The 25,123-nt window shown below is 48.1% G+C and overlaps 12 protein-coding genes across 12 annotated transcripts; 6 read left to right on the top strand and 6 right to left on the bottom strand.

The window, feature by feature from the left end:
• Positions 1-116: 116 nt before the first annotated feature.
• N7466_004485 (D-mandelate dehydrogenase-like dehydrogenase) lies at positions 117-1,363 on the bottom strand (the record flags this gene model as incomplete). The annotated part of the gene is made up of 5 exons (XM_057163882.1): positions 117-215; positions 269-508; positions 563-966; positions 1,038-1,252; positions 1,311-1,363. 5 exons carry the CDS (start codon positions 1,361-1,363, stop codon positions 117-119), a joined length of 1,011 nt encoding a protein of 336 aa, XP_057022563.1.
• Positions 1,364-2,045: 682 nt separating this feature from the next.
• Positions 2,046-4,221, bottom strand: N7466_004484 (putative cell cycle control protein (Cwf19); the record flags this gene model as incomplete). The annotated part of the gene is made up of 2 exons (XM_057163881.1): positions 2,046-2,867; positions 2,929-4,221. The coding sequence occupies 2 exons, from the start codon at positions 4,219-4,221 to the stop codon at positions 2,046-2,048; spliced, it is 2,115 nt and encodes a 704-aa protein (XP_057022562.1).
• A 253-nt stretch (positions 4,222-4,474) lies between these two features.
• Positions 4,475-5,741, top strand: N7466_004483 (putative ATP binding protein; the record flags this gene model as incomplete). The annotated part of the gene is made up of 2 exons (XM_057163880.1): positions 4,475-4,514; positions 4,582-5,741. The coding sequence occupies 2 exons, from the start codon at positions 4,475-4,477 to the stop codon at positions 5,739-5,741; spliced, it is 1,200 nt and encodes a 399-aa protein (XP_057022561.1).
• A 550-nt stretch (positions 5,742-6,291) lies between these two features.
• Positions 6,292-6,714, bottom strand: N7466_004482 (uncharacterized protein; the record flags this gene model as incomplete). The annotated part of the gene is made up of 3 exons (XM_057163879.1): positions 6,292-6,339; positions 6,386-6,447; positions 6,588-6,714. The coding sequence occupies 3 exons, from the start codon at positions 6,712-6,714 to the stop codon at positions 6,292-6,294; spliced, it is 237 nt and encodes a 78-aa protein (XP_057022560.1).
• Positions 6,715-7,580: 866 nt separating this feature from the next.
• Positions 7,581-9,286, bottom strand: N7466_004481 (uncharacterized protein; the record flags this gene model as incomplete). Its single annotated transcript, XM_057163878.1, has 3 exons — positions 7,581-7,826; positions 8,052-8,887; positions 9,049-9,286. The coding sequence occupies 3 exons, from the start codon at positions 9,284-9,286 to the stop codon at positions 7,581-7,583; spliced, it is 1,320 nt and encodes a 439-aa protein (XP_057022559.1).
• An 894-nt stretch (positions 9,287-10,180) lies between these two features.
• Positions 10,181-10,882, top strand: N7466_004480 (uncharacterized protein; the record flags this gene model as incomplete). Its single annotated transcript, XM_057163877.1, has 2 exons — positions 10,181-10,391; positions 10,470-10,882. 2 exons carry the CDS (start codon positions 10,181-10,183, stop codon positions 10,880-10,882), a joined length of 624 nt encoding a protein of 207 aa, XP_057022558.1.
• A 296-nt stretch (positions 10,883-11,178) lies between these two features.
• N7466_004479 (glutathione S-transferase family protein) lies at positions 11,179-13,494 on the top strand (the record flags this gene model as incomplete). Its single annotated transcript, XM_057163876.1, has 7 exons — positions 11,179-11,606; positions 11,727-12,267; positions 12,481-12,599; positions 12,660-12,837; positions 12,893-12,973; positions 13,023-13,368; positions 13,433-13,494. The coding sequence occupies 7 exons, from the start codon at positions 11,179-11,181 to the stop codon at positions 13,492-13,494; spliced, it is 1,755 nt and encodes a 584-aa protein (XP_057022557.1).
• Positions 13,495-13,585: 91 nt separating this feature from the next.
• Positions 13,586-14,598, bottom strand: N7466_004478 (uncharacterized protein; the record flags this gene model as incomplete). Its single annotated transcript, XM_057163875.1, has 2 exons — positions 13,586-14,428; positions 14,539-14,598. 2 exons carry the CDS (start codon positions 14,596-14,598, stop codon positions 13,586-13,588), a joined length of 903 nt encoding a protein of 300 aa, XP_057022556.1.
• A 289-nt stretch (positions 14,599-14,887) lies between these two features.
• On the top strand, positions 14,888-15,523 carry N7466_004477 (uncharacterized protein; the record flags this gene model as incomplete). The annotated part of the gene is made up of 3 exons (XM_057163874.1): positions 14,888-14,897; positions 15,061-15,381; positions 15,471-15,523. 3 exons carry the CDS (start codon positions 14,888-14,890, stop codon positions 15,521-15,523), a joined length of 384 nt encoding a protein of 127 aa, XP_057022555.1.
• A 1,263-nt stretch (positions 15,524-16,786) lies between these two features.
• Positions 16,787-19,035, top strand: N7466_004476 (uncharacterized protein; the record flags this gene model as incomplete). The annotated part of the gene is made up of 3 exons (XM_057163873.1): positions 16,787-16,824; positions 17,072-17,445; positions 17,507-19,035. 3 exons carry the CDS (start codon positions 16,787-16,789, stop codon positions 19,033-19,035), a joined length of 1,941 nt encoding a protein of 646 aa, XP_057022554.1.
• Positions 19,036-21,355: 2,320 nt separating this feature from the next.
• Positions 21,356-22,398, bottom strand: gldB (putative glycerol dehydrogenase (GldB); the record flags this gene model as incomplete). The annotated part of the gene is made up of 2 exons (XM_057163872.1): positions 21,356-21,925; positions 21,991-22,398. 2 exons carry the CDS (start codon positions 22,396-22,398, stop codon positions 21,356-21,358), a joined length of 978 nt encoding a protein of 325 aa, XP_057022553.1.
• Positions 22,399-23,604: 1,206 nt separating this feature from the next.
• Positions 23,605-25,023, top strand: N7466_004474 (phosphatidyl synthase; the record flags this gene model as incomplete). The annotated part of the gene is made up of 1 exon (XM_057163871.1): positions 23,605-25,023. One exon carries the CDS (start codon positions 23,605-23,607, stop codon positions 25,021-25,023), a length of 1,419 nt encoding a protein of 472 aa, XP_057022552.1.
• Between the last annotated feature and the right edge of the window lie 100 nt (positions 25,024-25,123).

The following is a 25,123-nucleotide window of genomic DNA, read 5'->3' as shown; positions in this document are numbered from 1 at the left end:
ATTTTTTGAATTATTTGACTCGAGTTGACTTCAAATTTCCTTCTTCATACGCCAGACCCATAACCCATCCATCTATGCAGAATGTATGCAGAGTGAGCCAGATACAGACAAACCCATTACATATCGGCTTGCTCAGTTACAGGACTCTTGAGTTTTCCGGTCGTAAGAGCCTGGCGGATATTACCAATAGCCCATCCTTCCATTTCAGTCAAGGTCTAAATTGCAATCAGTATGTTGGTTCAAACTAGAAGGCACATCATCGACTTACCTCAACAGACCAAGTACCCATATGAGGTACAAGAATCACATTATGATTGCTCATAAGCCCAGGGTGAATTTTCGGCTCCTCTTCAAAGACGTCAAGTCCGGCAGAGAATACCTTTCCACTGTCAAGAGCGTCAACAAGGGCAGCCTCATCCATGACCGCTCCACGAGCAGTGTTAACGACAACGACGCCATCCTTCATCTTAGCAAACTCTGCCTTGCCAATGATGTGGTGCGTATTTTTCTACGAATAGAATCAGTCAAGCAAATATCAATTGCAGGTAAAGATAATACTCACATTCAACGGCAGGTTCAAGCTGAGGACATCACTGGTTGAGAGTAACTCATCAAAAGTCACATACTGAGCTCCACCTGAAAGCTCCTCACTCAACTGGCGTCGGTTGTGGTAGATGACCTTCATACCGAAAGCTTCGGCCTTCTTCTTCAAGTTACGGCCGATACCACCCATTCCCAAGATTCCCAGAACTTTGCCTTGTGGGTCATGGCCAAGAGCTGTTGGGCCACGGAAATTGCCCTGGCGCAGTGCGTGCATGCCACCGTTGAAGTTACGCAGAGCGCCAAGAATAAGGAAAATGGTCACATCGGCAGTGGAGTCATCCACTGCGGTGGGGACATTAGAAACTCGGATGGGAGGGTCGCGAGCACTGCAGGCGTGGACATCAATCATGTCATATCCGGCTCCTATGTAAAAGATTATGTAATTAGCATATATCACCTGGAGTAACACGGTGATTGATAAATAGGTCACAAACCACAGTGTGCCATGAATTTCACTGAACTTGGCAGTGCATTGATGAGCTCTTCGTCGATCAGGCCAGTGATGGAAATGGAGTGGAAGGTACGGTAGATGGCGACAACGCCATCATACTTTCCGTCGCGGCATTCCTGAAGAAACTCGGTGCGATTGTTGGCGGTTGACTTCACTAGCTCACCGAGCTCACTCATTGCATTCCAGGCCTTTTGCGCACTGTTGTGGACTTATTAGCAGTGTCTATTGAGGATAAAGTCTGTTTTGGAAAACATACTGATCGATCTCTCCAAGAAGGAGGATCTTCGTAACGGTACCGCTGGAGCCCATAATGCTTGCTTATGTTCTCAAGACTATAAATTCGTTTCTGTTAGCCTCGTCACTGCGCTGGATTGATGCCTCCTAGTCCAATAGGCAACTTACCGATATGAACAATTGAGGGGTGGGCCGATGATAGCCGAATTGGCAGAGAACACAGGAGTGAGGGAGAAGTGGCTAAGAGGAAATGCAATTGAGAAAAAAGACGGCAAAGACTACACGGATTTGGCAAAAATTGAAAATGTGAAGCACTGAAAAAGAAGAGTCGTTAATTGACAGGGATCGGCCAAAAAGAAAATGTGCCCCACGCCCTTCGTTATCTCGGACAGTTCCCCGCATGTCATCGCAAGGCGTCGATTGATAATAACCTTTCACCAATCAATTTCTTTACTCACGAGCTCGTCTGAAGATACAAGTGGATCATGGGGATCCCTGGCCATGCCAATTGAGATCCCGGTCTGGTATATCACAGGGATAAGCCTGATGGTTTGTTGAGCCCAATACATTGCGCGGCAGGGGAAACCGAGGAACTTGTATGGTATTCGGCTTCAAGGAACGAACAATTTGATGAATACAAGGTTCTAGGTGGCAATGTGACCAATAATACAAATCGGAAGACGAGAAAACGTTTTCTTTTGAAATTAAACATCGAGGTGTTAAATTATACATGAAGTCTGGCTCATGGCCCAGCCTCTTATCCCTCAACTAGGATACGAGTCCAGTCAAACTTTCTCCAGCGTTTCCTGAACGGTTCAACCCGTCGATCGGTTCCACGTTGCCAGCGGCCCTGGCGTTTGATGACATCGGGAGCTGCATCAAGCATACCTCCAATGACTTCCCGAGCAAATAGATCACCACGAGGCCAGCGGTTTTCATCTTCAACAATATGTCCTAGGCCACCATCCAATTCGAACCAGACATGGAAGTAGGGCATTTCTTTCACTAAAGTCTTCCGGAAGGCGGATCGTCCCAAACCCTGTTTGGCCTTTGCAAGAGTATCGATAAGCTTGCGATGTTGAGACCACTCGGATTCGGCACTGAGGATTGCTTCTTTGAAGAATGCAGGAGACGTTTCTCCAAGGCTGTACGGAAGAGGAACCACTTCCATAGAAGCATGACGCTTGCGCTGTGGCTGGGCTGCATTCTCATAGAAAATAACATCCCGGCCTTGATCGTGATACATGCGCGTAAGACTCTTCATGAAATTGCGAATTTCCTCCCATTCATCGTCATCGCATTCTATTAGGTTGTTTCGATGCTGAATGGGAACAATTGTGGCGCCGCCAGAGCTGATTTCGGGCTCAGTAGGAAGGGTGAGGAAAACTCTTGTGGCGAGAGAAACCACTGGAGCAATAGGGGGCGTGTTGGTGTCTTCATGGTGACATAGCGGGCAGTTGTCCAAGATCTTGTTCATCTTACGGAAGTCATTGACTGTCGCGTTCTTAATGTCAATTTCAGAACGATGAACTCTCTTTGCCAGCTTGGAGGCATTGTCGTCCATATACTCAAGTTCATTCTACATGCATATTAGAAAAATAAGCCCATGTAGATAGGATGGTCGCAACTGATGTACTTACCTCGAATTTTCCATCACCCGCAATGCGCTCTGCTAACCGCTTGCCCTCTCCTCCAGCCTGGCCGCGAGTTTTGCGTTCTTCGCGAACCATATCTTCAATGGACATGTCTTCGTTCGCCTGCACCAGACCCCTTTCGCGGCCTCGCTTGTTATCAATGGGAATTACTTCATTCCGCGCGCCCGCCAACATACGGTTCTGTTGGACGCCTAGCACAACCACATCAGACTCCTTGCGGTTAGACATAGCGGCAGCTGCAGCATTATATTGCTCCTCGAGCTCAGTCGCATTCGGGGCCTTCTTCAGTTTTGCCTTCATCATCTGCGCTTTCAGACGATTCAAAGCTGTGGGGTCCAAAGGCTGTGTGGTGTTTGCGGGCGGCACAACGTCCATTTTTTGTCCCTGACCCTCTGCTTTGAGCTCTTCTGCTGGATCGCGAAGATGTTCTTGTGGGTCTCGGCGAATTTCATTCCTGAGCTTTCTCTCTTGAAATAGCTCTCCACTCGGCTTGTCTTTTCCCACATAAGACTTGCCGTACATCTTGCGTCGATCCATTTCAGTTTCCTCCTCCCGGGCATCATCGAATGCCCGCAGGTCACCAAGGCGTGCCATGGCAACATCATCAACGTGTTTGCCGGTTTCTTCAGCTTCTCTGTAGATACCTTGGAGCTTGGCCATTCTCCACTGAGATCCTGAATCTCCAAATGTGTAATCCACTTCATGCTGGGACGATTCCTCTTCAATATCGTCCAGGGATTTTCCTTCCTTAAGGTCACGGAGGTGGCTGTTGAGCTCTTTGTCGTGGATCTTGAGTTCAAAGTCAGCTTGGAGCATTGTAGCCTTCGGCGCCTCTTCCACCTGTCCAGTATTCCGTCGCTGAACGTAATCGATATCGAGTGCAGAAGGTGCTTCCATCCAGGAGTCACGCTTCAGCTCACTAGGTTCCTCTTGAGTGACCGTTTTAGGCGCAGAAGACTCTTCGTCGCGACTGGAACGGTGTCGACGTTTATGTTCATGGTCTTCATCATCCCCTTGGTCACCTGAGCGGCGCGAGCGCTTGTGTCTGTGACCATCATCGTCTCTGTGTCGGGATTCGCGATCCCTTCCGCTTTCTCGTTCGCGAGATCGGGACGAATGGCGTCGGTGGTGGCTGGACCGGTGATGACGATGGTGTCGCGATGATCGATCTCTGCTGCGGTCGCGATCACGGTCTCGGTGGCTCCGATCCCTATCACTAGTCTCTCTCCTCTTCTCCTGATCCTGCGCCAATGATTTCTCAAAGTCTTCCAGCGTCATTGTGGTGCTGGATGTGTAGAAGGGGAGGAATAGAAAGTCGAGGTGCAATGGCGGAATGACGTTAATGCCGGGCGGACCAGGCGCGGGCAGATCTTCCCCGCGAACAAAAAATAATTTCAGATAAAAAAGAGCTTTCACGCATTCACGCATTCACCACTTTCAGTCATTGTGAGCTCGAAGTCTTTACGACACTAATTCAGTTCATTTTGGTTTCTCATTCTTGCAACTACTTCGCCCCATCTTACCCTTCACCATGGCGACTCCAGTTTCCGTCGTCTGCGTGGGCATGGCCGGTAAGGCGATCAGACCCCATCTGCGTATTGAAAGTGAACTATCAAATGCTAAACTATTGTTATCTAGGCTCGGGAAAGACCACTTTCATGCAACGCATTAACTCCTACCTCCACTCAAAAGAACAAGTTCCCTATGTCATGAACCTCGACCCCGCGGTGCACTCGGTGCCCTTCGAGAGCAACATTGATATCCGGGATTCAATCAACTACAAAGAAGTCATGAAGCAATACAACCTCGGGCCCAACGGTGGAATCCTGACATCCTTGAATTTATTCGCCACCAAGGTCGACCAGATCATTTCCCTGCTGGAGAAGCGTACCACTCCCAACCCGGAAAAACCCAATGCAAAGCCGATTGAACATATTTTGGTCGACACTCCGGGTCAAATCGAAGTCTTCGTGTGGAGTGCTTCTGGAAGCATTCTTTTGGAGACTCTTGCCTCGTCTTTCCCTACTGTTATCGCATATGTCATTGATACCCCGCGCGCCAGCTCGACCAGCACCTTCATGAGCAACATGCTCTATGCTTGTAGTATTCTCTACAAGACCAAGCTCCCGATGATCTTAGTTTTCAACAAGACCGATGTGAAGGATGCTGAATTCGCAAAGGAATGGATGACCGACTTTGATAAATTCCAAGCAGCTTTGCGGGAGGAGGAAGAAGCCGGTGCCTTTGGAGGCGAGGGGGGCGTTGGTGGATTTGGAGCTGGAAGCGGATACATGGGTTCCTTGTTGAACAGCATGAGCTTAATGTTGGAGGAGTTCTACAGACATCTGAGTGTGGTTGGTGTTAGCTCTATGACCGGTGATGGTGTTGATGAGTTTTTCGAAGCCGTTGAGGTCAAACGACAAGAATTCGAGCGTGACTACAAGCCCGAACTTGAGCGCAAGAAGAAGGAAAGAGAAGAAAGCAAGGAGTCTCAGCGTGAGGTGGAGCTGGGCAAGCTGATGCAAGATATGAACGTCACTGGTTCTAGCCGTCGACCCAACCGGGAGCCAGAGACCGTCAGCGAGGCCGAAGACGACGAAGATGATATCATTAAGCGAGGACTTGCAGATGGAGAGGACGACAGCGAGGAGGAGTATGAGGGGCCCAGTGCTGGCAATGACGAGGGCCTCTCGTCTCGTTACCAGGAAGCCCTCTCGGAATCTCAGTCCGCTCCCCCTTCGGATGCCGACAACAGCTTCGCAAGATATTTGCGGGCGAGTCAAATCAACCAGCAATAAAAAAAATTAAGGACTCCAGCTGGAGTTGATTTCGATTCGGGAGTTGGTGGTACCAAGGCGCTATCTGGGACAATTCAATTCATAACTATCTAAACATCTATTCATGAACACATCCGTTTTTGCACGACCTTTGTCCGCAGATTGTTACCGAATATGTGCATACTTGTAGTACTTTATACTGTAAGCACTACTACTTCCAGAGTGGCAGGAATACTTACCAACACCTACTACTAAGCTTTCTTCAAGGGCTGGCTGTCCCCAGCTTGTCACCCATTCAATATTCTGAGTGCAGTTCCTGTTGTGCAGTAGCTCTGACCTCTGGCCGGGAATTCAGCATTGGGCGAAGCATCGCCTCAAATGCCCTCTTCTCTTCCTGCGCCACGATCTTCAGTCCGACCTTGGTCCGAGGCTCTTGTACGCAATATTTTAACATCCAATCCCAAGTTCTGCGGACTCCACTGTAGTTTCTAGATTTTTCTAGGTCCAATTCTCCCTCTTCATTAAACCATTGTATAGGGGTTAAAAGATTTTCCGAAATCGCTAAGGACAATCATTTCTTCGCCCAATGCAATCCCATGGCTGCGAACACCAAACCAACCTGAGCAAGAAGATATGTGCAGGTATTCCATTCGGTAATGGCATACCATCCAGATGTCGCGGCGAACAACAGCCTCTGAATACGGCTTTCCAAATTCGCCATACAGTTCTGATATGGAATATAGATCGATCAATTCAGGAAACTGGACTACATAGAATGTTACCAAGATGAAAGTCTTCAATGTTAGAAATAAATAAGGTTAGCTATGCAATTCAGCATGTACAAGCTTGTTCATAAACATGACATACCGCTATGTATGATATTTTCACTGTGTAAGAAGGCCATCCCACGAATGAGCTGAGCGATCATTGACTGGGCGATCTTGGGCTGATAAAGACTGCAAGCCGAGGCCTCTTTAGCATAGAATAAACTCATCTGCGCCGGTATGGTGACGAGGCACTTGGGCTTTCCATTGTAACCAAAAACCCAGAATTCATCGATGAGAGGTAGAACCTATTATCTATCCAGATGTCCAGTCTAAATGATGATTTCCTAAAAAACATATGATATCACCCTTAGTTGTGTCAGAACTTGTATCAGCAATGATGACCTTTGTTACTACGTATTTGATCCTTTAAATATCTCGGGCTAGTGTGATCGATGGCAGAGATCCCGCTGATTCCATTTGTATCCTGGCTCATTTCATCGGCCTCTAAAGCGACACAGGCGGACACCAATATTGATTTTCGGACAAGATATCGGTATGCGATAAAGCTACATACCTGCTAGAGAATTTGTCGGGTATGCATTCAAGCACTTGAGTACATTCAAGTCTGTGTAGGAAATCCCAACTTTTGTATTATAAAGAGTTATTAGGCAGCGCGCGGTTTTGTATTCATCCTAACTTTACTCATCCTAACTTTTATACTATAAAGAGTTATAAGGCAGTGCGCGGTTTTATATTCATCCCAACTTTTGTATTATAAAGAGTTATAAGGCAGCGCGCGGTTTTGTATTCATCCTAACTTTATTCATCCTAGCCTTTATACTATAAAGAATTATAAGGTAGTACCTTTTGCTCTATTATAAAGAGTTATAAGATAGTGCGTAGTTTTATATTTATCCTAACTTTATTCATCCTAACTTTTATACTATAAAGAGTTATAAGGCAGCGTGCAGTTTTATACTCATCCCAGCTTATAATATCCTAACTTTTACTCCACATAGCAATGGCACGGTGAATAGAAGGCCAGAATGTAGTAGCTCTTCAGACAGCTCCAGACTGAACCCCGTCGGGATTTCTAGGTCATTTTTCCATTTCCCTGTAAGGTTGTCTTCGTAAGCTTTTGCCAAGTGCACTGAGCAAGAAAATAATACTTACCATCGCTTGTAAAGTGTTCATGGCTTCGTTTCCCACGTTGGAGCATATCTAAAGGAGGTGGCCCTAGAAAATCCATAACTTCTGCAAGATGCGCCCCGGTCGAATACCCTTTGCCATCAGGGTCATTTCCATAGAAAAGATGTCTCCCTTCAAACAAATCCCACACCTATTATTCCTAAGTGTTAGTACTGATAAGAGAGAGGAGTGAATACATGTAGGCAAAGCATACCATGACACCAACATACCATATATCAACCGGATAGCTCCATACTTTTAATATTTATTGTAGCCATTGCCAGCTATCGTCTTTGGGAAATATTATTAAGGTAGATACTGCAATTCGGGATCGATTTCACCACTTGCATAAGTAAACTTATCATGATCATTCGACCTTCGAGACTATACTGTGTCTATACCAATCCCAAGGGAAACCAATATCCTCAGGCTCGCCCGAAGAAAGCGCTTCAAGAAGTCCACGTCTCTCCAGACTCTGACAGAATTCCCTTTTCGAAACGAAGTCCTCTGCCAAGCAGGCGTGATCCACATCATTGTCGCCACTACTTGCCTCGCGTTGGAGACTCCGTAATAACGACCTCCACCACATGCCCAGGTCAGTAAACACCCCACGAATCAAGTGACCTATAACCGTACTCCATCCGATGTAGAACATTGTCTCCACAAGTTTTGCCACTCCACTACTTGCCTTATCTCCACTTTCGTTAATTTCCATCGCACTGGTATTTTCGCGCAAAAGCTTTTTCGTATGGGAGGCAAGCTCTGAAACTCTGAAGTATTTGTTCCGCCAACATTTGTCAATGATGTTGTCAATCAGGGGATTGCCATCCAATTTCGGAAACTCCATTTTCTGCAGTAAGTCCACGACCATCGGACCATGTTCGTAAGGATCTTCGGCAAGACAGCGGTCGCCATAAACCTCAAAGCCATAATTGATCAAATAATATAAAGACCCAAGGGAGAACTGTTCTGTTCGCGGGCCAAGGAAGCCAAAAGTTCCACATTCTCCTTGGTCTGATTCCTCGTGATAGAGTGTTCTGCCGTATGGAGCCATGCAAGCTTCGTAAATTGTTCCGATTTTCGCCGCACAATCGAAGTCGGATAGCTTTAGTCGATTACGGTCAAGGAGAACGTTTTCAGGTCGTAAATCACCATGAGCAAGGTTGAGGGATTCCAAAAAGGCAACGGCTTGAGCGAGATCGTTCATCCATTCTAATCGTAAGGATAGGGGTTCTAACTTTTCCACTAAAGTCACCACCATAGTTTGCTGGTCTCGTATATGATTATTTTGAATCCTAGAAGAAAGTGACATATCTAGGAAGTATATTAGCAGACAAGATACATAAACTTTAGACCTCTAATAGGGGTCATACCTCTCATGTACTCAAGGAAGATGCCACTGTCAGAAAAGTGAAAACACTGTACAATAGAGGGACAAGGTGGATTTTGCGAGAACATTCGATATATCTCGAGCTCTTTATGGAATTGTTGCCTCTCAAACTCCCCAGACTTCGGGACTTTGACCACGATGCGAGGATGGACCTCGTATACGAAAGAGATACCTCCACCCCAGATCCAGTAGACAGTAGGATACTGGCGTTGGATATTCATAGTTTAAAAATATGATGTGAGAAGGAGAAGAAGGGATGGCAGTAACGCTCCTGGGGTGAGAAGGGGTGGAAGGTCATTAAATAGGGCGCAGGGATATAATTCACTATGATTGGTTCGATCTTTCACTTCCTAAGCGGATCACATGGGTAAGTACATAGATCAACCCAAAACGCGTGAATTATTTGTTCCATCCTTTTTCAACCACCCACCATGCCATCCAAACGCCCTCAATCCGCGCGAAATTCAATCGAACAAGAGGGTAGGGTCTTCTTAGCTGCCGAAGCTATTAAAAAAGATCAAATTACCTCTATACGCAAAGCTGCACGCAAATTCAATATACCCTACACGGTTCCTACCAGCCCTAATTCTGGTATATTATATATTAATACTAGGTTAACTATACTTACTAATATATCAGGATAATCCTTATGTACTAAGCTTCATCTTACTAGTCTCTAGTACCTATACCTCTAGCTACTTATCCTCTTCCTACATATGTACGTAACAAGACTAACTCTTCGATCCCAAAACTCCTAATCAATCGGTCATTAAGCGTCTGCTAAGAAATTGCTATATAGCAGCTGCTCCAGCTGACCTTTCTTTAGCTGCAAAATTTCATACTAGACAGTAATATCAAAGGGGTGACTAGTGGCATGTATCAAATAACTTGAATGTACCTAGTAGTTGTAGGCTTGTAGCATCCTGATGCAAACGAGACAAAAAAGTGACGTCACCCGTAATCGCCCTCAAAGTCGAGCTACAACGCAACCTTGGTCCTTGAAGTTCTCTTTGCATTTTACTTCAGTTTACTTCAGCAACAGATCATATCTCTATAGACTCTCGATTGACAATTCTCAAGTGCGCCATATTCCAACAGAACGAAACCACATCATCATGGATGTAAGCGCCCCGCCCTCAATATCTACTACCACCTACCTCAAAAATCGTCATGGTATTTGCTTCAGTGCTAACATTTACTGGCTCAAGGTCTTTCACGCATACACGTACGCAACAGCAGGATGGCTTTCATTGCAGAGCTTGCCTTTGATGGCTGGGCCAAGTATGATCGTAGCCATGCTCTTGGATGAGACTCGGCCAGCCAGTAGTATGTTCACTTCGCTCAGTTCTGCTTTGGAATCAATCCGCCTCACTCAATGAAGGTACTAATTTTTTTTCTGCTTAGTTATTGAGGTCTACTTTGCCCGAAGTCTCGGCTTCAGCCTCATTACCGTGGCAGTATTAACTGCAATGCTGACGGGCTCGATTCCTCTGACTGCCACCATCGCAGAGGGTGTTACTACCGAGGACTCGGATCCCAGAGCTCCTTATGCCCTGCCAACTCTCATGGTTACTTCGCTGTTCCACGCAACTTCGGCCTTTTACACATACACTTGGTATGCCACTGGAGGGCAGGGCGTGTTTGCGGTTGCTTCAGTTGGAAACTCGGCCTTGGCTTTTGTTGGACTGTGGTGTGTGCTTTTTGCAAGCAGCCATGGCAAGATTAGTCGTCGAACAGGTGCAGATAAGAGAACAGCTGGGTTCCCGTTCTCCAACAAGGAAGCCGACAAGAAGCGGGTTGGAAAGAAGGGCATTTAGATTGCGTTCGGATCATGGGCTTACAAATGAGATTCCCAACAGAATGATTTCTGGCGGAGAGAATCCTGGTCCGGCATTTGCGGGATACTGCTTTGGAGATTTAATTCTTCTTTTTTCCAATAAAACTTCGAGATCCAAGACTTACTGACTGCATATGTAACTTGATGCCGTGTATTATAAGTTGTATGACGTAACATGGTACCTAGCGTAAACCCCAAAGGTCGCACTTTAGGGTGATTAAGTGATAAGCGTGATAAGCGGCCCTTATCTCCGCACATCACGCCGCTTCAACCACCATGCCCCCTTCTTCTCCGCACTGCCAAAAGCAGCACGCCACTCCACCCATGAATGCATCACCTCGCCTGGGATCAACGATCCCGATCGTCGAATCTGCAAGTTTGGCCCCACCTCTCGGCCCATTCCCTGATTCACAGCCCTATACAACCTTCCGGTCTATTGATAATGTCACGCAACAGCCTCTCCAGACTGCCATGGCTCTGCAGACCGATGGACATGTCCATCCCCATTCTCATGAAATGGTCCTGCAGTCTGCCGATCAATCTTTCCAGGGGAGCTACGGTGGACTAGAAGGTGAAGAGACAGAGTCGGCAAACTTTGCAGGCCAGCTGACGGGTATGAAGCTGATACCTGATCCACCTGACCTGGAGTACTGGAGAGATCGTTTATTTCAAGCAGACGATGTTATTACTCTGACAGAAGAGCAGTATGTTGTTCTCGGACCCTAGACGTGACATTCCAACGGATTTGTCATTGGAATTTGTTGCTTCGTAGTAGACATATACATGAAGAAGCCCCCTGAGGACTAATGATGCTTGATCGATAGATTCCAGATATACTTTCCTCATGTTGATAATGTCTATTCTCATCGCTCAACTCAGCGGTATAAGCGCCGGTCGATGGTCTCTCATTACTGGGACTGCCGGCTGAAAGGCCGACCTCCAGGGACGCCCAAGTCTGATGACCCAAACAAGAAGAAGCGCAAGCGCACCGCCAGGGAACGTGACCTCTGCGACGTGAAGATTAAAATTACAGAGTATCTGCCCGGCAGTGGATCGAACGATACCACTGGAGGATTTGAATCATTTCCCGCCGAGCTACTACCCGGAGTCCATACATTGTTTCCTGTCCAGACTACCCAGCCCTTCGGTGTATTGACACCAAACGCAGCTCTCCCAGAGGGACATCCAGGTGCAAATGGGCAAAGGTATTTTACCATTCAGCGGGTGAATGGAAACGGCGCCAATGGAAAGAATGATGGCGTGAGTGGTGGGCATCGGCATACACTCGAAGAGAGCGATCGCGTCAAGAAGAATAGTGTTCAACGGCACTTTTTGAAAGAGGATAAGAATAGAAAAAAGTCCGGGGTACGTATCTTTATTCCATCCGCAAAAGTTCTAGAGACTTGGCATCTCCCCGCAAGAAAGCTTGGCTACGTCACACCTGAGATATACTCGACTCCACTGCCCGCTTTGCAAGTTCCTTCCATTTTTGCATGTTATCTAGAGTATTTGTTTGAGTGTCTTTCTTGGAACTTTTTTTTACGATCTGGTTGTACCATTTCTGACATAAAACCTCAGCACCAAGGTATGTCAGACGAAAAGAAGGCGTACCACACAATCGCGACCGGCCTAGCCGCCGTGACAGCTGCGAATCATGCAGCGGAAACAAATCTCCAGTTTTATGGAAGTTGCTTCTGGTGAGTAAGATCTCACTAAGACATTCATATTGATGTGACACTGACTCAGTGGATCCCAAGTCCATTCGTACAAAGAGTTTGGATCGCACTGGAGCTCAAAGGCATACCATACCAGTATATTGAAGTAGACCCTTATGAAAAACCCCAATCCTTGCTGGAGGTGAATCCACGTGGGCTTGTCCCAGCTTTACGTCATGACAACTGGGGGTGCTACGAAAGCACTGTGCTCATGGAATATGTATGACGGTCCCAGAGAAAACGGTTCATCACTCGCACTGACGATATCACCGTAGCTTGAGGATTTGAAAATCGGACCGTCCCTTCTCCCAACCGACCCGAAGTTGCGAGCCCACTGTCGACTATGGGCGGATCATGTCAGAAATCCAAGTCTGCATCGTTTGAACCATTTCTGACAAGTTCCAGGTCAACCGAAATATTGTGCCAACGTTCTATCGAGTACTGCAAGAGCAGGATCCACAGAAGCAGATCGAAAATGCCCAAGAGCTTCGAACTGCTTTCGATACACTAATTGAGGCCGCTCATCCGCGAGGACCCTTTTTTATGGGAGGGCAGATCTCCTTTGTGGATATCCAGGCTGCGCCTTGGGTTGTTCGGCTGAATCGGGTCCTGAAGCCATACCGAGGCTGGCCAGATGCCGAGGACGGTGGACGGTGGGCTTCTTGGGTGAATGCTATAGAGTCCAACGATCAAGTCCGAGCAACAACCAGCACGGACGAGCTCTACCTCGAGAGCTATGCGCGATATGCCGGTAAGTGTCCGTTACCCAGTTCATTTCCAGTTCAATGCCGCTGATAATGAGCTCTTCCCAACAGAAAACCGCCCGAACACCTCTCTGCTTGCAAATGCGATCAATTTGGGCCGTTCCCTTCCTTGAACCCATTCAACTGTCCGGTATAATCACAGTGACTCAAGACCCATAATGAGAGATGAAGACAGTGCTTAAGATATTTCGGCAGTGTACCACCTTAGCTCCCTCTCGCACCCCTGTTGAATTTAAAGCCACCTCTTCCACTTGCATCGGGGCCCCGAGGATGACGAGTAGGTTGCTGCGGAGCGGGCGAAGCAGGAGAAGCAGGAGAACTGGGCTTCTCAGAATCACTTCGATCGCCGGGACGATCACGTCTTTGTAGATGCGATCCACTTGACCTAGCTGAAGTGGTTGGGTCGTAGAGGTGCTTCGACTTACTGGAGGCCGCAGATGAGTCTCGTTTCTGATGACTGTTACCCCCTCGGCCTTTGCCTTTGCCCCTGCCCTCCCCGAACTGCTGACGGGGTGGAGTTGTACTCCCCGGTGATGAAGCCCCGGAATTGTTCGCGGACGGGCTTCCAAAGAGCCGCTCTCGAGCTTCTTCATATTTGCGCTGCTTCTCTTCTCGGTTCTTCAGAGCGATCGCTTGCCGTTCTTCAAAGGTTGGTTCGGGGGCTTTATCAGCCTCGTCTTCTGAGTCGTCATCAGCAGCATCCAGGCCTAGGTGACGTAGCCCAGTGGTAGCTCCATCAATGCCGGAGTTTCTTGATTGCCGGGTCGCCAGCTGTGGTCGCCGGCTAAGAAGTGTGACAGCGGGTTTGATATCCTGTTTGAGGGGTACGTCGGGACGAGCTTCAACAAAGTGGAATGTTTGCGGGGTTTCACTGTAGGAAATGCTGTCAGAGTTGGGATTCCCTATTATTTCGTCTTCTGCAAATAGCACATACGCTTCTGCCCATAGTTGTCGGTTGAATTCAGCTTGCTGTGCCCTCCGCTGAGCTTTGGTAACTTTGGACGAGACTTTCTTCTCGGTCGGCGGGGTAGGGTCGTTTGCTAGTGCCTGTAGAAGATCCAAGCGTCAGTCATTTTTTTGTATATAAATCGCATCAATTTAATTATTTATATCCCTCTATTTCTCAAAGGATCCAGCATGTTTGAATTTCAACTTACATCTGCTCGGGGTTCCCAGTCATCATCCCATGCATCGGGAACTTGTGGATTTGCGCTCATTGCAGCGGAACGCTGTGGATTAAACGGGCGAAAGAAGGTTGATCGAGGCAGAAATATTCAAAAGCTAAAAACAAGAATGAATAGGGATCTGGCACCAATATGTGCAAGAAGTATCTATGAGGGATTGTAAGAAGAAAAAGAAAATTCGGGCTGCAAAGAAGAGCGGCCACCGCCCCGCCTCAGTATCTCCGGCGGATTCTCCGCTTCTAGCCCATCGGATCTCAATCGATCGTCACTTCTATATCTCCGAAATTCAATACCAGTCGAGTAGCCGTATTGATCTGCTATAATGGCCGTTGGTAAGTTCGGTTTGTCTCCAATTACAGTAACCCCTTTGTCAGCTACATGCCATGGTGCCTTATGTTCAGCGCCAGCTCTACGCCCATAGCTACCTCCTACCATCCACCCTTGCCAACACTCTGTACCGCAAATATTTTGTCCGCTGACAGCTCTTCCACGAAGACTCCAGAGACCCAGACGGTGACTCCGAGATGGCTTCCTCCGTCGATTCGGCCTCCGACATCGCCAACAATGGCGCGCGCACCCCAACTTACAATCCACAAGCTTCGTCCGTCCCTGCATCGGAGCTCTCCCCGCCCGGCTCACAACCTTCAAAAGTCCTCAGTGTTGCGGAAATGAACAGCTCAAAGACCATCGAGCCCTTGACAGGCAACGGGCTTTCTACTGCGGCAAACCAAGATGTCGGGGCGTGGAACAGTAAGCGTTCGAGGGAGGAATATGCGCGAGCAATGGAACATGTAGTTGACAAGGACTTCAACCTGGGTACGTGGTCAGGATCGATTCAATCATTGGCCTGTGAGGATTGGCCTGTGAGGAGATGATGGCGCTGACCGATTTATTTTTTCTACCAGACAAATTTGGTGATCCCTTCGATGAGCGGGACATGCACGAACCACTTCGGTGATGAGATTGAGATACGGGAAATATATGGATAGCTACGGGCTTGATTCTTGCGGGCCTTGTGGCGGCAGTACACTACATGATTAATGAGATATGATCTACACCTCGACCGCTTGGCTGTCCGTGCTCTGGGTATGTTGATGGCGGCTTCTGCTAGTTCTAAGCGGAGTATTTCCCATCTATCTATGGATGTTGCTTTACCTGTAGTTTGGATTGACTTCCACATGATATCAACCAACATAGCTTATATGGATTTGCCTTCCAGGGCTGCCTCCAAATGCGATCTTCTAAATGAATACTCAAGTGATGTGTATGTATATGTGTATATCGGTAGATAACCAATAATTCTAAGGTAACCTATCTGGTAACCTAGTACAATCTTGTAAGGTAATCTCGAATTGAATGACTTCATATACTCATGACTGACTATGGAGGCACATGGCAATTCGCAGCACGATCGGGGATTCTGCACATTTGTGTCCAGAGTCGAGATAGTGTGAGCGGCATTCAGTTCGCAACACACATGGTTTACATGTGTACTCTCGAATCTGTAGGCCGAGGGTCCGATGTACATTGATAACTTCCAAGGTTCTTTGTATAAGGCTGAGTTTGCGATTTATATGTACATACCGCCTGAAATCTTGATTCCAATGTTTGTTTTGGTAAACGAAAGCCACTACTAGTGTATGTAGCCGTGGCCCGAAGTGGAACTGTACTACTATAGTTCAATAGTTCCGACTTCCTATATGGGTCTCGTGCCCAAGTGTACTCCGTAAGAGTTCCATAATCACCAAAACATGATAATTTATGACTGACTCTCGGAGACATACAAAGGGACGGGATTTTTATGGCTTGAGCGAGAAACAAGTACGAGTAGATTAGCATCTCCTGGCTAATCTAAACTTGTTTCTTGATTAGAATGTACATACAAACTGACTAAATCAGTCGGAGTGAAATGGTCCACCATAAGAAACTAGTCCAGATGGGTGGGATCGCTACCCAATTTGGCTGCGGGGAGAAAACCATGCGGTGTGTTGGCAGGGCAACAATAAACGGCTCGTTTATGTCAAAAACTAAATGGCTTCCTCTTTTGTCCCCCTCCAACACCTTTACAGTCCATAACGGATAATCGATTTCATCTACTCTTATTAAAAGAGTCTTTTAATGTTCTAATTTCACACATCTATGAGTCGCTGCGACTAGTCAAAGATCTCCTACTCAGATTCCAGTGACGCTGTTTGACACATTCCGCGCGTTAACATCAACAATGGACACCGGTCCTGCCTCAACACAGGCGCAAGCATGGTGGGTCAATTTCTCTCTGTCGATTTGAACTTCTTGCATCAAGCACTTTGTATTTTTTTTTTTTCTTTTCTTTGGACTATCGCATCTTTGTCGCATCAAAACCCCCTTTTGGTCCAGGGGCTGCTCTGTCTCAAATCTATTGTTTTGTTTTGTACCACCAACAGATTCTTGGAAGGACACATGACTCTTTGGCCACAATACTGAAGCACAAAACTAATATAAAGCGCTCTTGCGCGTGATACTATAGTGGCCCCTCCGAGCCCACTGCCGACAGCTCATTCAGCTTCACCCCCATTAAAGCCATACGCGCAATCCCCCATCTGTGGGAACGGAAACCATCTACTCCCTTCCAGGCGGGCGCCAAGTCACGAAAATTGTGGAAGCGCTTTCAGTCATCGTTCACAAGTATGAAATCGCTCGAATCATCAACAATGCTGGAGCAGGGCGCGTTTCAAACTGCCATCAACGCGTCGCGAGATGCTGGCTATACGCGAGGTGTGAAGCGCCGATGTGTTGGGGCTGATGAGCCTGAGATGCGCGAGGACCATCAAACACAGACATCAGGTCGCTCGTTCCTTGAGACGAAATGGGCTTCCGATATGAAGACGGGCCAGAAGCGTCGTGAGTTTTGGTCTGATTATTGGATTATTTCGGGATTTTGTTTGTTAACCGGAAATTGCAGGCAAATTGCCGGACGGCCCGATCGATATATTCGATGAAAGTTTGCAGAAGGAACAGAGTTCTTTCTGTAGTACACTGGATTTCGACATATCTGGTAGAACCGTGGGTGAAGCCCTGGATGGTGCCTCCGATGCGAAAGAAGTGGAAATTCCAGCGATTATTGAACCCATGGCCTCAGAGGACGGCGCAACGGCCGATGTTGTAGCCAAGGATGAAAACGACAGCCTGGCACCAACTCCCCAGGAAGCCGTGCGCGATTTGACACAACAACAAGAGGGCACGCTCGTTCGATCAGCTCTGCGTAGCTCACTCGATGGAGCGGACACAGCACTACTCAATGATTTCTTGTCAAAGGCCCAGGCGAAGCGTGCGGCAAAGGCTGCCTTAATGGACCAAGAAGGAGATGCAAATGAAAAGACATCCAGTACCGAAAGTACCGAAGAGTCACCAGATACAGAAATTACAACACCGCGGTCCCGTCGTGCCTTGGAAGTTTTGGATACAAACTCGCCTTCACCGATCAAGGTTGATGCGTCAGTAATCAAAGCCGCCGAGATTGTATTCGGAAATGAAACCCATGAGAATGCAGTGGCCAAGGCTATTTTGGAAGAAGAGCCAGCACCCGCAAGCCCGTCCTACCGGCGAAGCACGCGGGCCAAAGGTCCTTCGGTCAAAATGCCCACCGTGCGCAACACTATCGCTTTGCGCCGGGCCAAGGGCAATGAATTTATTTTCTTGCAACGTACTGAGGCTCAAGAGCTGGCATTGATCACAAAGAAGTACACTCGGCAAAATATGGGCAATGCCTTGCCTCCTCAAGATGTTTTAAAGGCCCTGGCCAAGGAGCAGTATGACGGCACACATCCAGCAGAGATTGATCGTAAAGCTGATCGCCGTCGTTCGCCCGGGCGAAAGACCGTGACCTGGAACGATGAACAACTTGTGCAGTACGCGGACGAGAGACAGAGCCTTGAGTTGCCAGAGGAAATCGCCAACAGCAGCAACGATGACGTCGAAGAAAGCACCGTCTCACGATCTGCAGCAACACGCGCCGAAAAGAAAGCATCTGCCCAGCGCAGCAGCCGTAGCCAGACGCAAGAGTCCTCGAGCAACGAGGATTTTGAGAGTGCTCCAGCCTCCACTACTGCACCCGCTACTGCACCTACTACCGCACCCCCGCGATCGCGACGCGTCCGCCGCTTGGGTGATTCGACCATGGCCTCGGGCACACCAGTAAAAACAGGTAGTCGACGTACCACCAAGCCACCCGCTCCTTCGGCCCCTACCGTGGAAGCTGAATCTGCAGGACCCTCGACTCCCACTAAACCTCGCCGAAGACTGACTCCCAAGTCACCAAGTTCTTCGGTGCTTACTACTGCCCCGGCTTCTAAGATTACAGGGGCCACTGAGCCGTCTTTTGTCAGTGGTATCCCCACTCGCAGTGCAGGCACTAGTGACGGAAGCTCCGAATCCAGGCGGAGCATCCAGTCCAGTGCGGGGTGCACACCTCGCCGTGTTCGAACGAGGTAATATTGAAATCTGAACATGTTTGAGGGTTTATGCTGGGGCCTTGCATAACCTGCAGCTTTTCTTGTCTTATACGGAGTTTTGTTTGTTTTCAAGATACCACTGTTGCTTGTTTTGCTCCCTTATTGCTTTGACTTCTTTGCTTGTGTATCAAATCAAGTTTGACTTGCTCTGCTCTATACCTAATTTCATCTGTACAGCGGTACAAAGTAGGAGTATACAAAATTACTGGTATTTGCTCATGGACGCTCATGAGATGGCGTTGCTTCAATGATGCACCCCAGTCTTAAAGCGGGTTTGTCTTCTCTGATCACCCGTCAATGGCTGCTGCATGGCGTGAGCCCGGCGTCGCGGGCTTGACACCAAGACGCTAGTCTCAATTTCAGCGGGGGATCTGATCCCCGCGCTAGACTTACCACTTAAGGTGTCTAGTATTGATTAGTAGATGGGGAAATACAGGAAATGAGGTCAGATAATTGCAGTACTAGACCGATTTCTCCCTCGGCAAAGGTATGACCAGTTAGTTCCCTGATATGCGATCACGCAGCAGTTACACTGCGTAGTGGTAAGTACAGTGATTTCGCCTAACCCCTTCATACTGCATGTACAGGTGTAGTGTAAGTGGAAATCGTACATGTTCATCATATGCTAGATAGCATTGGACTTAATACTGCCTCGAGTATCCCTTTCCCCAATCAGAATGCATCCAGCTATGTTCTTCACTGTGCCAGTGCCCACGGGCCAGAAAGTCAATACAAGCTGGATCGAACTCTGGACAACACTCAGACCTCGACCTAGAAAGACACATGCAAATCTCCAGAACCGTCAATCCCATCTCATCTCATTCTACTAACTCCGAGACTCGAGCCAAGAAGAGGCAATTAAACTCTGTCGCATCAAGGCGCACCTTCAAATCTACTATACTACACGCCTCTTTTCCCAAAGCGGAAATACACACCACCCGTTAAATCGAATCGAATCGAATCCATCCTTCCCACTCCCAATCAACCCAGACATCCCCAATAGTCAAAAAGTGCTTAGTTGCACAACAACTGACCCCAACCAGACTATCCAACTCCCCCAAAACTACTAGCTATATAAAATAGTATGGACACAGGAATAAAATTTACCTAAAACCTCCAAAAAAAAAAACACGTCCCGGACTCCGCCCGCTCTATACTCCATACCAAGCCAAATAAACATACATCCCCACCCATCCATCCCCCATCCGGCGCCCGGTGTTGCACAAAACCAACATTTGAACCTGCGCACCCGAATCCGTCCACACCAGTCTCACCCACTTCCGGAATCACCCGTCTATCCGTCACTTCGCGCACTACGACCGACCGGGTTAGATAGCCGCGCTAATCCTAGCTTCAGGGCATCTTGGTGTCGGTGGCGCAGGGGGCTGAAAGCCACACGCGGAATGACATCTTGATGCATATCGGAGTACTCTGCTCCTGGGTCTTATACTACTACTCTACTGTACATGTGCATTGATGTGTATATCTGGTGTACTGGATGGGGAATTGGGCATTGATGGCACGGTACATGTAGGAAGGAATAGAAGAGAAACAATAGTATTCTCGTGCAGGAAGATTCTATTTCCGTGTTTACTGCCGGATATACATGGTTTTATTGTGGGCCTGTGCATTGGTGGGGTTTTGTTGATTCGAATGTTATGCGCAGTGGTCATTGGCGGGGGACTGTGCTCCTCCAGAGTGCAGAAGGCTGGGTACTGGGTATTAGTATGGATACTACTAGGTAATTTGATGTTACAGATGGTTTTAAAGAAGGAATGTGTACATACTACTAGTACATCTACGAGTACTCTTAGTGCGTACGGGGGTGAGATGGTCAAGTGCAAATTTACAGGCTCGTATGATACGGTGGCTGGGGAACTGTAAAAAGGGTTTAGATTTGATTCTGTATTCTGTATTTCGTACAGAGGTCAAGGCTGTGGATTTAATGTTGTTATTGACGATCTTTTAGCCTTGCAGTAAGTAAAAGTTTCTTACTGCGTGTAAACCTTGGAATGAGAAACAATTAGGAAGTTAGCCCGTGGATCCCGGCGGGGAAAATGAGAGGGGTTGAATACAAGGCAGCTAGGTACTTTGGTCAGCAAAACCGGAAGCACATGCTAGTATCGATTGCTTAGAATTAGTGTTTGCCAAAGGCCAGAGAGAAAAAAAAATAAGTAGTATTGAGGTTTGGAAATCATTCATTTCATCTATCGTGTTTGTTCATTACACGTTTTCAAACCCCCTCAGCCCCACCCGGGTATCATCTCATCATCTTAGGATGGTATTTTAAATTTAAAAAATTAAGCAGACAGGTTGGCGGCGGTCTCCTGGGGCCAGACATCGTGGCCGAAGGTATCCTTCATGTTAACAAAGCGGAAGTGGCGGCCCTCGGCAACCTTGTTCACAGCCTCAAAGTCCGCATCGGAAAGCTCGATGCTCTTGAAGTTGGACTCAATACGCTTGGGGTTGGAGCTCTTGGGGAGCACGACGTAGCCACGGCGCAGACCCCAGGCAATCAGGACCTGGGCCAGGGTGTTGTTGCCCTTCTCGGCAATCTCGTTCAAGGTCTTGTTGTCGGCGACACGCTCGCCGGTAGTGGGGACCTGGTTCTGCGATCCCAGAGGAGAGTAGGCCTGGGGCAGGATGTTCTTGGAGAAGCAGTAGTTCACCAACTCGGTGTTGGGCAAGAAGGGGTGGATCTCGATCTGGTTGACTTGTGGCTGCACCTTGGCGAACTTGGCCATATCCTCAAGCTGGGGGATGGTCCAGTTGGACACACCAATGGCCTTGGCGAGACCCTGGTTGTACAGCTCCTCCATGGCGCGCCATGTCTCCTCGTGGTTCTCAGTCAAGTCCTTAAGGATCACGTACTAGATATTTTGTTAATTTTTCTTCCTTTTTCTTTTTGCGTTTGATCTGGAAATGAAAGTCTTACCTTGCCATCGGCACCAATCTTGGGCTTTTCCTGGCCGTCCTTCTCGGCGGCAATGGGCCAGTGAACCAGGTAGAGATCAACGTAGTCGAGCTTCAGGCGGTTCAGGGAGTCCCGGATGGACCAAGCGACATCCTCCTTGCGGTGCAGGTGGTTCCACACCTTGGTGCAAACGAAGATGTCGGAGCGCTTGACGGAGGGGTTGGCCTTCAGGAAGTCACGGATGGCATCACCAACCTCATCCTCGTTGAGGTAGTACCAAGCACAGTCCAAGTGACGGTATCCAGTGTTGAGAGCAACGGTGACGGCCTGGTAGGTCTCGCCCTTGGAACCCTCGCTAGCGAAGGTACCGAAGCCAACCGCAGGGATGGTGACTCCGTTGTTCAATGTGTAGGTCTTTCCGTTAGACATGTTGAATCAGATTGATATATTATTGTGTATAGAAGGAAAAGAAGAGGAAGAGGGGGAAGAGAATTATTATGAAGGTGGGGGAGCTAAGCGGCGAGCGATGACGATGTGCAGATAGCTAGTGGGGATAGAGGGGTAACTTACTTTCCGCCTTTGCTGCACTTCCGTCTTCAGGTGTTCAATACTGTATGTACTACTAGTTGTTGAAAATCAATGGCACTTTGTTCCCTCTATTTCATGCCACTTTAATTGGAATAGGACCAACTGGACAAGTATACTACATACTACAGAACCCCTCAATGCTTAAACTTATCTTGTAATGACATCCCTGTTCTTCCTGACGATCCTTCCGGTACCTGCGGTAATTGAATATTTCCTGTACAACCTGACAATTCAAGACCGTTTGAAAATGAGCGAAAATACGTTGGTAATTTTCAAAACGCGGATGACATCATCGACCAAAACGGAGCTCAAGTTCTTGACCCGCTTCCTCTCGTCATTTCTGTCGATTCCATGGCTGAAATGTACTCTTGTCCAATCATAAACAACTATGAGTCCTTTTTCTCGATCCACTCAACGTCCTACGCTGCTTCAGGCTGGTTACAAGATTATCTCCAGCACAACCAATCAGTCCCCGGTCAATTGGTCGGAGGAGCGCTCTCCTAGGCTCTTCTGGGCTTTCCTTTCTTAACGAAAAGGTACCCGGTACCCGGAGAAACAGTGGTGCCGCCACTACGTCGCAGGTGCCTTGTACTCGTCCCGTTCCGCATCTATTCTTGACTATGCGCATTATCAGGCTACCCAAACTGCAACAACAGCCATCCTGTTCTAGCCAAGTGATGACGCTAATTTCTAAAGATTCATGCTATCGCACGGGTGGATCCCCACACCCCCTTAATTGTATTTCCCCAAACTGGTTGCAATGGCCAGATACCATGCTTTTCGGTTTGCCAACCGTGCCAACCGTGCTCATTACCTGGTTTTGGTACCTGGAGGCTGTATATATACGCGCATTGCCCTCTCTCTTTTATTTACTTCTTTACCCCTCGCATTCGTCTTCATTCTCATATATATATCGTCTTATCGCGTGCTGGTCTACTTGAACCAGTACTAAGCATCTCTAGTTGATTAGATCGACTCCTCTTTTCTCCTCTTTTCTTAGACCCCCATTACCCACTTTTTCTTTTACTCCACCGATCATCCTCCACCATGCCTCGATTTGATGATTCTGACTTTGTCGTGGACAGTCGTCCCGACATCACCAGCAATCCTCGAAATCTACCAATCCCTAGTGATGGCAGTAATACTATTGAGATCCCATCATCTCGCAGCGCCATCAGTGATGCCGCAGCTCTCATGCACAACCTCAGCCTGTCGCCCTCCATGAAGGAGCGAAGGAGTTCACGCAACTCCTTTGGCACATCTTTGCCCATTCCTCGCTCACCGCGCCTGTCTCGTCTTTCTTCTTACAAGACAGATCGTCCCGCGGTCGCGCGGGACATCATGACCTCGCAGGTCCAGGACATGTTCAAGGAGAAAGTTGAAACTGCCAAGAACATGGCTTTTGCCTTTGACATTGACGGTGTGCTGGCACACGGACCTGAACCCATTGAAGAGGCCAAGGAGGCATTGAAGATCCTGAACGGTGAAAACGAGCTGGGTATTAAGATTCCTTACATCCTGTTGACCAACGGTGGTGGTAAGACAGAGGTGGCTCGCTGTGAGCAGCTCTCAAAGATGCTCGAGGCCCCCATCTCTACCGAGCAGTTCATCCAATCCCACACTCCTATGCAAGCTCTATCAGAGTACTACGAGACTGTTCTCGTATGCGGTGGTGAGGGCTACAAGGTCCGCGAAGTTGCGGAGACCTACGGCTTCAAGAACGTCGTCCACCCCAAGGACATTCTTGCCTGGGACCCGACTGTGTCGCCGTGGCGCACCTTCACGGAGGAAGACCGCATCAACGCCAAGCCTCGTGATTTCTCCAAGATGAAATTCGACGCTATCCTCGTCTTCGCTGACTCCTACGACTATGCCACAGACTTCCAGATCATTATGGATCTATTGCTGTCTGAGGATGGCAAGCTCCTTACTCGCGCCAAGGACCCCGTCGCCAGCCGTATTCCCATCTACTTCTCCCAAGGTGACTTGGTATTCCCTACCAACCACAAGGGCCCTCCCCGTCTGACCCAAGGTGCATTCCGAATCGCCATTGAAGCCCAGTACAAGGCTCTGACTGGCTGTGAGCTTGAGCGTGTTGTCTACGGCAAGCCTGAGCGCGCCACCTACACCTACGCCGATGAGGTCCTCAAGCACTGGATGGAGGAGATCCACACTGAGAACCGCCTCCCCAGTAACGTCTACATGGTTGGTGACAACCCACAGTCCGACATCATCGGTGGTAACATGTACGGCTGGAACACCTGCCTGGTCCGCACTGGTGTCTTCCAAGGCAAGAAGGGCGAGAACGATCCCAACAACCCTGCCAGCTTCGGTGTCTTCGACAATGTTCTCGATGCTGTTCAGGCTGCCATCCGCAAGGAGCTTGGACATGACTTCAAGCTCAAGTGGAACCCCAAGGTCAACCCTGTTCTTCACGGTGACGAGAACAGCGCTGCTATCGAGTAGATTGTGCAATGAGCTCGCGCAAACGAATATTACGAATTATGGGCTCCGGTTGATCCTGCCCAATGAAACTTTGGAGTTTCCTTTGGAGTTTCTATTTATT

This window comes from Penicillium verhagenii (genome assembly GCF_028828195.1).
Source record: "Penicillium verhagenii strain IBT 33310 chromosome Unknown utg000005l_segment0_segment0, whole genome shotgun sequence".
NCBI classification, from domain to species: Eukaryota; Fungi; Ascomycota; class Eurotiomycetes; order Eurotiales; family Aspergillaceae; genus Penicillium; species Penicillium verhagenii.
Note: the sequence above shows the minus strand (reverse complement) of the source record. Positions and strands in the feature narration are given on the sequence as shown.